Below are 12065 nucleotides of genomic sequence, written 5' to 3' on the forward strand. Positions count from 1 at the left end.
CAGTACCAAGTGTGCATCTACGGCAAGCCCCGAGGGGAAAAATACATTGCATGCACACATATAACTAGCGCCAGTACACCATTATTATTGTAACAGACTTTGTTGGATTCTGTCATGATGCATGTACAATCCAACAAAGTCTGTTACAACAATAATCTATAAAAAAAAAAGATTTTGAGGACAGTTACACCGTCAATAATTGTCATCGTTGTTGCTGTTATTATGTTTCTGATTTCTTGTCATTATTTTAGCAAATAATTGACAGAATTAGTAAAAAAGTAAAGTAAAAGTTAAAAGTTTTAAAAACAAAAGTGAAAAATGTATGCACTTTCATTATTTAAGTATCTATTTTTTGTAACATTCTATTTTTGATTATATCCATGTTTGCCTATTTTGGTTTAATTTTGTAGTTGAAGATTGCACATTTATTGCACATTTGCAAATAATTTATTTATGTTTTGTGACAGTTTGTTTTCAGAAGTTTCAAAGAGTTAGTAAAAGAGTAAAGTAAAAGTTAAAACTTTTTTATTTAAGTAGCCTATCTATTTTTTATTACGTATTTATTTTGTATTAACACATAACCTCACTGTGTTAATTTATAATGTAGCATTATAGCGTGACATTTGTGTCAATAATCGTCAAGCACAGGTGACTCCGCGTGGTGGGAGGGGCCCCCAAATCAAATTCTGCTTAGGGCCCCCAAAAGGCTCGGGCCGGCACTGAATATACCTGCCTACAACTGCTGCTGTGTCTGCCAGCGTTTGAGTCAAGCGCATAATCTAGACACCTCGCGTGCATAGACAATTCGTGGGTGGGGAGACTTCTGTGATGAAAATAGACTTCAACTTTATTAATATGGTTTTAATAATCTTAATAATGTAACCGAGCGTACAGGGTTCACCTAACAATATAACAGAAATAAGAAAATAATAAACGATAGCAGTTTGAACTCTTCTCCACTTCATATTATATTCCAAACCCCCGCGACACTCCAGTACCAAGTGTGCATCTACGGCAAGCCCCGAGGGGAAAAATACATTGCATGCACACATATAACTAGCGCCAGTACACCATTATTATTGTAACAGACTTTGTTGGATTCTGTCATGATGCATGTACAATCCAACAAAGTCTGTTACAACAATAATCTATAAAAAAAAAAGATTTTGAGGACAGTTACACCGTCAATAATTGTCATCGTTGTTGCTGTTATTATGTTTCTGATTTCTTGTCATTATTTTAGCAAATAATTGACAGAATTAGTAAAAAAGTAAAGTAAAAGTTAAAAGTTTTAAAAACAAAAGTGAAAAATGTATGCACTTTCATTATTTAAGTATCTATTTTTTGTAACATTCTATTTTTGATTATATCCATGTTTGCCTATTTTGGTTTAATTTTGTAGTTGAAGATTGCACATTTATTGCACATTTGCAAATAATTTATTTATGTTTTGTGACAGTTTGTTTTCAGAAGTTTCAAAGAGTTAGTAAAAGAGTAAAGTAAAAGTTAAAACTTTTTTATTTAAGTAGCCTATCTATTTTTTATTACGTATTTATTTTGTATTAACACATAACCTCACTGTGTTAATTTATAATGTAGCATTATAGCGTGACATTTGTGTCAATAATCGTCAAGCACAGGTGACTCCGCGTGGTGGGAGGGGCCCCCAAATCAAATTCTGCTTAGGGCCCCCAAAAGGCTCGGGCCGGCACTGATCACTGTCCTGCAGAGTTGAGCTCCAACCCTAATCATTCACTCCTGAACAAGCTAATCAATGTCAATAAACGTCAATGCAATAAAAATATTAGAGGATGTAGTGGCAAAAGACAATTACCGTAAAGGACCCTGAGCACTTGTGGTGTGAACTGCTCCTTTGTTTTAATAGAGGAATTATGTTCCTCGATGTGGATGGACTGCCATTTGAATAACACTGCTATACGCCATCTAAACAAACATTCTTTACATGGCCAGGCGGGCAAAAAGAGAGAATTGTAACATCCTTACTGACAAGTCAGACAAGGATTTGACAGTTAACTTTTACATTATCAGACAAGACAGTCAAGTTTGTCAGAATTTTATTTTCAACAGTGCCTTGTACAACTATGGTACATTCAGGCGAACATATACTCTTTACTCTCAACCACCTTTACATTTATTTAAGGATGTTTTCAGCTTTTACAGTCACAGTTTTATTAGATTGCTTGTTACAAATAAACACAGTAACATAATAAATCTAAATAATAAGACAGTAACACTGCACTACTTAAGTTGCCAAAAACACATAATACAATAGACATTTTTAATAATAGTAGCTACACAGATTACAAATAATAATAAAGTCACAGCCAATTTCTACAACTTCAGGAGTATCAAAATTCCAGGGATCTTCATTCCAAGACATAATTTTTATATGGGAGTAGTATGAGATGGGTGACACTGTCTGAAAAGCATAAAAACATTAGTTATATAAAATAGGGATGGCTTGATATCACTCTTTCATGTCTGATACATTATCTTGAGTATCTGCAGATAACGATACGTTTTTTTCTTGTTTAAATCAGTTTAGAACATCTATACCTCACCTAACTGCTACACTAACATACACAACTGCTTTATAAAAAAGAGATACACACACTTCTGGTAAAATCTGAATTTAAAAAAATGCAGTAAAACAGTAAAAACATTTGGAGATGATTTTAAGAAAATGCCATAGCCCATAAATACAATAATTTTAATGTGACATAATTGCTTATTACTTTTGACCAACATGTGGCACTGAAACCAAATTGATTTGGCATAGTCAGTTCAGTGACAATTACATGCATACAGTCATCAGATACAGTTGGCATACTGCGATCAAATTTGTTGATGCAGAGTACGAAAACGATATTATCTATCAACACAAAATCCATAACTTTTCGCTGACATGGTCTGAAGATGATCTGACTCAAATTTAGTGAAAATCAGACAAATGTTCCAAAATTAGTTAAAAAAACTTTTTGGTAACACTTTACAATAAGGTTCATTTATTAAACATTATTTAATGTATTAACTAACATGAACAATACATTTGTTACAGTATTTATGAATCTTTGTTAATGTTAGTTAATATGAATACAGCTGTTCATTGTTTGTTCATGTTAGTTCACAGTGCATTAACTCATGTTAACAAGATCTTAATAAAGTATTAGTAAATGTCGAAATTAACATTAACAAAGATGAATAAATGCTGTATAAGTGCAGTTCATTATTAGTTAACGTTAACTAATGTAGTTAACTAATGTTAACTAATGAACCTTATTGTAAAGTGTTACCAACTTTTTTAAAGAAAAGAAAAATGGCGGATTGGAAGTTTGGCCGACTATGGCAAAATTGGTTTTTATATTTATGTTTAAAGATATAGCCTCATGACTACTTTGGCATGCTCTTTGTAGCATTTGTTTGGGAGTTATTTGAAAATGGTTTGACTAATCAACTTAAATTTTTGTGTCGGCATGGTCTGAAGATGATCTGGTTCAATTTTCATGAACATCTAAAATATGATCGAGGAGTTCGAAAAAGTAGTTTTTTCAGAAACTTCTAAATGCGCATAAATATAACAAAAGGTGAAACCATTTACTGATGCTCAAGAAGGCAACTCAATGCATACCAATACACTTTTGAACAGTATGTGTACATTTTGTTTAAAGATCATATTTTTTTTTCATTTAGTACTGCCCTTTAAAAGCTACTTAAGATAATTACAAGCTCTTGATATTGTCACAATGATTATTAATGTAGAGGGTTATTAATGCTGTGCAGTTTTGTAGAGGCTAGCAATAGCAAGCTAGCTTTGAAAACATAAAAGAGGGGAAAAAAATCCCACCCTCTCTTAATGTCCTGTGGCACACATGGATTTTGTTTAGGGTGCGTTATGGTGATAACTACAGTGGTCCAGTAGTGCACAACACAACAAAATTTAAAAAGCAAACATAAGATCACAACACAACGAAATTGAGCCACAACAACAAAATTAATCCACAACACAACGGAAATGAGCCACAACACAATGGAAAATGTACAACACAACGGAAATGCTCCCGACCACTAGAGGGCTCTCGGAGCGCTGTAAAGGTAGTTTTCCTTGCCATGGTTCTATAGAGTCGGCACTCGGCAGTCTATATATCAATACCACGATTAGTTTTAACAATGTAACCATTAAATATTACTTTAAAATAACCTACATGAATTATAGCTGCGAATTTATGCTCGAGAATGCTTGTATGCGCTTCCACAGCGCATGATCCCTAAGGGAACGTCTGGCAATTCGGTTATGGTTAAAACGTATAATTTATTATTATATAATTTGATAAATAAAAATAAAAATCATTTGGTGAAATGCAAAATTACAGGAAGGTATTGGCACAATTTCACCTGTAATAAGTCAGTCTGGTCACTAGGAACCTACCACAAGCTTTGTGACATGAAAAAAAAAAAAAAAAAAAAACTTTAGGGGATTTACAGTAGGCCTAATGTTTTTATAAAAAAAGAATTGTGTACTGTGCATACAGGAAGCTATTGGCACAATTTCAACTGTCGTAAGTCAGTCTAGTTGATAGGAACTACAACCTTTAAAACATGAAACAGAAAACTTTTTAAACTTTTACAGAAATTTCGTAGAAAATAATTGTTTACTGTAAATACATGAAGGGAGGTATTGGAAAAAAGTAACCTGTAGTAAGTCAGTCTACTACCAAATACAATCAAGCTTTGGATTTTGAACATGTCTGTTTTTGAATGTTAAAAGTCATTTTAATTAATACAAATTATATGTTTTAACAACTAGGAGGAATTGGCAGACGTTCCATTATGGATCATGCGCTGTGGTAACATGTCAAAGCATTCTAGAATACCGGTATGCAGCTATAATGCACGTAGGTGATTTTTTATTAATAAATGTCGAAATACAATGGTTAGCTACATACTGTTAAAACTAATCGTGGTGTTGATCTATTTTTTAGACTGCTGACTCTATAGAACAATGGCAAGGAAAACTTACTTTACTGCGCTCCGAGAGCCCTCTAGTGGTCGGGAGCATTTCTGTTGTGTTGCGGCTTTATTCTGTTGTGTTGTGGCTTATTTCTGTTGTGTTGTACATTTTTCGTTGTGTTGTGGCTCATTTCCGTTGTGATGTACATTTTCCGTTGTGTTGTGGCTCACTTCCGTTGTGTTGTGGATTCATTTCATTGTGTTGTGGATTCATTTCGTTGTGTGAAAACTTATGTTTGCTTTTTAAATTTCGTTGTGTTGTGCACTACTGGGCCACCGTAGATAATACATCACTCGTTGCTCATTGTTATCATTAATAGGCCATCTTACCTAAAATCCACTGTTCAGAAAGACTATGGCTACCCTCTGGTTTCTTGCCATTATACTCTCCAATACAGATCCCGGCCTGCCGCACACTCCGGCACACAGTTCCTCCACACAGCTGGATGAGTTCTGTTAGGCTGCTGCAGGGGGGCTGGGAGTGTGGGGACACAAACATGGGCAGCTGCTTCTGGAACAGGTCCTGCTGATGTTCCCCAGCAGAGAGATGCTGCTGCAGTCGGCATATCTGGAAAAACAGAAAATATTATTACAACCCATGTTCTTTTTCCAAATATTATGGGTAACATGAGCCCACACACCAGGGGTCTCAAACTAAAATTGCAGCACTTCTGACATTTACTCACTGGAGGGCCATTTCAACATTCAAGTACAAGAAAGTGCAATATTTCTAATAAATTACTTTTTAAATGCCATTACTTAAATTACTTTTATCATACTTAAAAAACTTTATAGGCAATAGATTATTTTACAGTTTTTTTTTCTTTTTTAAAACAAATTGTAACCTTGCATTGCTCATTGAGGAGAGGTGTGCTATGACTTTTCTAAGCGATCGGGTGTACGATGTTTGCACAGTGGACGAAAAAGCGGATAAAAAAGTCCCATTGACTTAACATTGCGGAATGTTCATAAATTCAAATCCCAACCGACGTTTTCACACACACAGACACCAAAGGGCCTGACACCCCTGCATCTCTCCCTCTCTTTCTCCCTCAAAGGATTTATATTATCCAGCAGCCAATAAGTAATGGCCTAATATCTTCATAGCCACAGTTACAGTTGCTTTATAGCAACCAGTTACAGCACCCTAGCAACCACAGAACATAGTACTAAATGTACTCGTTTAACAGATTCGGCCTAATTTTAACCCTAACCCCAGGATGCTGATATACACTAATACCCCTTTTCCACCAAGGCAGAGCTGGTGCTGGTTCGGAGCCAGAGCCTAGCTTCAAATAGTTTTTTTGTTTTTCGACCACCAAAGCACCAGCTCCGAACCAGTAACAGTGGTTCTTAAGTAGCACCAAAACATTGCTGGGCTAGAAGTAAGAACCGCTTGCGTCAGGGGCTGGGTTACCGTGACCAACAAGACGAACAGAAACTTGTGACCGCCATATTTTAAATAGCAGCTAATCGAGCTAATAGCAGCTCGATTGTAATCTCCGTCTATGCAAGTTACGGCGAGCTGCACGAAACGCGTTGGATTCGCCGTGTTTGGATGCCGATGTAGGTTCGCAAAGCCATGAGCATCAATAGTAACGCAACGACCGACATTGTTGATGTAAGGCTTGTTCGAGATACATCGGAGTGGCGCGGACCGATCAGAGCTCCGGGAGTGTTTGGAGAGCATACGACTCCTTGTGCGAGAAGCCGAACCATCTCGAACAAGCCTGGTGTGTTTTTGTTTGGTGCTGCCAACAGCTCTCCTTGATTTCCGGTGTTCTGACAGACCTTTTCGGCTCTACAGTAGACAGCTTCAACGAATGCTTCATTACGGCTCAAAAGTCATTGCATCATTTCCTGCATCAACCAGTGCGTTAAGCGCAACCCCTTACCAAAGCGCCAGGGCCCTCACCTCTAAGCGCCTGTTCAGTTCCAGGCAGTGTGTTTGTTGCTAGTGCTGTTATTGTCCACTCTGAGTGTGTGTGTGCAATAAAGCAGTTCACCGGATAAAATAAAAACACCTTCAACAAAAGGGCATGTCTTCTCTTCACACTCTCACTCTCAACAGCGCAAGGGTCAGCTCCCTGCCTCAGATCTTGACATAACAAAAGTTGTTCTCCAAGTTACACAACTGCGCCAAAAGGGGGAAGTATAGAACTGAATATAACTGATGGGGTGTGGTATATATCCACCTTACTATGTTAGTTCATATTGGCCCAGATTGAACGCATTTTGCACAAAGAGAATGAAGACCTTACTTGTTCGTGATCGCTATAATTTGTGCAATATTGTGTGTGTTACTGACAAGTAATTAACTTACAAATGCTACATGATTGAATCATTACAATTACTTTGCTTAAAAGTGTATATGTTATCGTTACGTTATAACTGCTAGATGCATGACACAATAGCGTCCGGTGTGATACTAAACTTTCATTTTTTATTTAATTTAATTTACTAAAATTATTAAAACTAATGTTGATGTCACTGTATAGTATGCTGTTTGCGCCTAGCTTTATCTGTGCATCTTTAAGAAGCCATTTGATCATTGCAGTCTTAGTAAACTGCGTCATTAGTTTTCCTCACTGTGTCACTCAATGTAGATAAGAAATGTGATTTATATACTGTATGTATGTAAAGATGTGTATAATTTAATTCAGTGATAGTGTTGCCAACCAAGTGTGCCTTCCAGCTTGAAGAAACAGAGGAATCTGCTGAAACAATGTCAAGGGGGGATTTTAAAGTGATGAACAACTGGACACTTGATAGGTCAAGCCTTGTTAAGAGGAGTTAAACGGTACATAGTTCTGAACTGAAAGAATGCAGGATCCCAAAAATGTAACTTCACACTTGTTCATCTGTAACAAAAAAAATTGATCTCAACCTGTTGAGATCTACACTGGAAGGATCTACAGTGGACATGTTGACTTCTAGTCATGTCGACTAGTAGGCGCTGTCAGAAGCCATCGACCGTGCAATAACCATAACTTCATGTAGACACTCTTTTTTTTCTTAACGCAAACCAGCGAACCATGATATTTTATTTTATTATTAAAGTCCCTGTAAAGTCAAAATTAAGTATGTGTTCTGAGTTTGTCATATCACAGAAAAATGTGTTATTAGCCACCCAGCCAAATTTGAATGATAAAAAAAGCCGGCAAGAACATAAAATAAGCTATCAAAATCTTGAAAAAATGAGCAGTGGTCTCTGCTCTCAAACGCTGGGGGCGTGTCCGCTGGCTGCGCTGAAACCACGCCCACTCGCGGGGAAGCTGCCGTCGCCACACTCAACTGTCACAGCTACAGCCGGAATGGATGCTCCTAGCAGCTTATTAGGTTTATAATTATAACATAAGCACACAAGGCAGCTTACCCTCATTGGTGGGCACGCACTGCCGAGGATGGCACCAGGTGTCGGCGCGACGGGAGGATGAAGTCGGGAGGCGGGAGATAGTCGGTTCGGCCCCATTCACCAGTAACAGCGGATTATCAGTGAATCCCAGTTGTCTCCGACGAAAGTTTATAAAACTATCCCGTGTAAAATGATCACTACAGAGGCTGGTTTTGGTGGTGATCCTCAGCTCTCCATCAAGGTGGCTCTTCACAAAATTAATCCACCTCTTCTTGATGTGATCGTTTATAGGACATTTTAATAAGGACACCGATCTGTTTCGTACATGATCGCATCCAGGTAGTACGCATTTCTGTGACGAAGGCATAGCTAACTAGCAAACTGTAGGCTGTAGTAACTAATAATAGTACTGACTGACAGTAACTCGCGATTGAGCGGCAAACTGATGCGAATGTGCTATATTTATATTGTTATGGAGCGCCGCGGCCAGCATCAGGGGCTCCAGTGCGTCATCAAGTAGGGGCGTGTCCAGTAGCTCAGGGGCTCCAGTGCGTCATCGAGCCCCCGTTTTAGCCCCGCCCAAAAAATCCGGAAAATAGCAATGGTGAAAAACTGTTTAACGGTCTAACTCCACAATTCAGTACTTCGCAGTTCACAGTCTTTGTAATATATTTTAGCAATACATTTCTAACATGTATAATGTGTTTAGAATTTTTTTTTAGAATTACCTTTACAGGGACTTTAATGTGTATGTATGTGTATGTACGTATTATTTTCCCGGTGAGTTGGCTTTGAATACATTTTTATATAAGGAGAAATGTCTTACGCAAAAATGCAGATGTTGCCTATAATGTTGCATGCCAATTTACGTTATTTTTTCTGTTAAATTAAACCAGTTATTTTAATGATTTTACAACACATGCAAAAGACATAATTGTTGAAAACATTGTGCCAATTAACAAACACTTGTTGACTTCTTTTGATGTCCCTTTTAACGGTAACAAACCACGAGTACTCGCGTAACTCGAGTATTGTTTTGACGAGTCACAGTGTCTCCACCAGACGCCAAATCCCCAACAGTAAACCTATGCCTCGTTCCATTTATGACGTACTCCAAGCACTTGTGATAGGAAAGACAAATGGATTTGCAAAGGTTGCTTTGTCGTGTCCCTGTGTAGATAGCTTCTAGCATTACGCAACGTGTCAACGGTCACGTCTGGTGTAGACACAGAAATCGACAAGGAGAAATCAGTAGTCGTGCAACCCCTACTTGTACAATTGTGAAAAAGCAACTGTGCAGTCTTATTTATGGCACCATACTCTAAAAATTACTTATTGAATATCTACCACTGCTACTGCAGTGGACATGTGTAATTCATCTAAAAATACAAAAATAGATTTTGGGAATGTTCTTGTTTTGGAGGGAAAATGACATTAAAGGGAAAGTTGATGTATTTTTTTACACATCTGTCCACTGGTAGATATTAAATTAAGTAATTTTAAAGTATGTAAAATTATGTAAAATTAAAGTATGTCTTGCCTTGCCTTTGTTTTTAATTGATACATTAAAGGGTTAAACAGAGTTTCCATATTAATGTTTTATTTAACAATGTTTTTCACAGTGTGAGCAGGTCTCTAGTGTAATGAAAGGAAAAAATAGCCTCCCAAACCTGTAAATGACAAACTCTCTCATAAGAATAAAATGGACAGAGCTTTTGCATGTTGTAAATGCTGTTTAAGAAAAAGGAGGTCATTGTGTAATTTCCTTCCTCCTGCAACTTCCTTGTGACATTAAATTACTAACACAAACAGGAGCCCTCCCAAACATGTAATATGGGAAAATTATTCATCCTCTGCACCTGAGCGACGGCCAGCCTTTCTTAGCATTTTCTGCACTGATTTCAAGGGAGGTTGTTTTTAATAAAATCAGTCATTTTAAATATGGCAATGAGTCATTGATGGATGAATACATAATCATATTGTCCTAATTGAGTATTTAATAAAAAAAATAAAAAAATAAAAAAATCAAGACTATTCTAGCTACCAATTAGTAGAGCCACTGGTGACATGCAGCAACAAAGCTACTAATACAGTGATCACTCAGAAGGATATACAGGATTTACTTTCACACATTTTACTCCCACCATATACTTCTTCAAATAATAAATTAAATTAAAGATGATAATAATATAAAAAAAAATACACAGGTCTGACTTTTGATACATTGATTTGTCCAAAGTAAAAAATAAAAAATATATATAAAAAAAATAAAACTGGTTTGCTGGTGTGCATTTCTAGTAAAAACTGCAGTCTTAGGAAAACGGGTGCGGGGTGGGTATTGGCAAGGACTTCACGATACGATACGCATCACGATACATGGATCACGATACGATTTCATCACGATACATCACGCTACGATAAATATTGCGATATTCCACACAGTTAACTAAAAATGTAAAACCAAAATAAAATACAAGTTACGGTGTGTGCCATCTGAGTAGTCTTACATCAGATCACATTGATAAATCAGCAGAAGAATTGAGTCAAAGCAATATATTACAAAATTTCCTTTCCAATTTATTTTTTTAGCTGCCATAACAAAATAGACTTGAACTTTTAACAATGGACACATTAAAAACGTTAAAATAAAGTGCATTAGATATTTAAAACTAAATTAAAGTGTAGTGCACAGTTATGGTAAGTTAACTCACTGAGGTTATGTGGGGCTTAGCTTGAATTAAAAAAAAAAAAACATGGAAATAAAGTGCAGATACTCAGGTACTGTCCATGTAAACAATGAAGTGAAATATGCAGCTTTCACTACCGAAATTGAGAGTGTGTGTGCGCTACTGAGTGAGCGTGCGTTTGTGTGTGTGAGTGAATGTGCGTTTGTGTGAGTGAGTGAGCGCGAGAGTGTGTGTGCGCTACTGAGTGAGCGTGCGTTTGTGTGAGTGAATGTGCGTTTGTGTGAGTGAGTGAGCGCGAGAGTGTGTGTGCGCTACTGAGTGAGCGTGCGTTTGTGTGAGTGAATGTGCGTTTGTGTGAGTGAGTGAGCGCGAGAGTGTGTGTGCGCTACTGAGTGAGCGTGCGTTTGTGTGTGTGAGTGAATGTGCGTTTGTGTGAGTGAGTGAGCGCGAGAGAGTGCGTGTGTGAGTGAATGTGCGTTTGTGTGAGTGAATGTGCGTTTGTGTGAGTGAGTGAGCGAGAGAGTGTGTGTGTGTGCGCGCGCGCTGTTTGTGTAAGTGAGTGAGCGTTAGAGAGTGCGTGTGTGTGAGAGTGTGTGAGCGCTGTTTGTGTGTGTGTGTGTGTGTGAGTGAGCGCGAGCGAGTATGTGTGCGAGTGAATGTGTGTGTGAGACGGCACGCGATGACTGACGGAAAGCAACGTGTGTAGTCTGATATGTTTCTTGTCCACGACAAGAACATAAAGCCGCCATACTGCGACATCTAACGTTGCAGGAACGGAGGTTGTAGTTCACCAGGTCACACCCCGTTTAAAACGTGATTTTTTTTATTTTTTTTTAACATCGATTTTTTGAGCTGGAAATCGATGTTGTGTATCATGAATATAAAAATCGCGATGTATCGCTGTATCGATTTTTTAGCACACCCCTAATTCTAGCAAGTAAAGAAATTAGGACAAAAGTATTGTGATTTCCCTAATGTAGCATAAAATAATATAC

At 37.4% G+C, this 12065-nt stretch overlaps 1 protein-coding gene across 1 annotated transcript in view; it reads right to left on the reverse strand.

Moving 5' to 3' along the window:
* Positions 1 to 2059: 2059 nt before the first annotated feature.
* The window catches only part of mcph1 (microcephalin 1), an 87699-nt gene continuing 77693 nt past the window's right edge, over positions 2060 to 12065 (reverse strand). The window contains exons 14-15 of the mRNA XM_079635926.1: positions 5359 to 5596; positions 2060 to 2440 (exon numbers count right to left, since the gene is read on the reverse strand). Coding sequence (XP_079492052.1) covers positions 2388 to 2440; positions 5359 to 5596 — 291 coding nt within the window. The 3' untranslated portion in view covers positions 2060 to 2387. The remainder of the gene's footprint in view (positions 2441 to 5358; positions 5597 to 12065) is intronic.

Source organism: Phoxinus phoxinus (assembly GCF_949152265.1).
Source record: "Phoxinus phoxinus genome assembly, chromosome: 14".
Taxonomy (NCBI): Eukaryota; Metazoa; Chordata; class Actinopteri; order Cypriniformes; family Leuciscidae; genus Phoxinus; species Phoxinus phoxinus.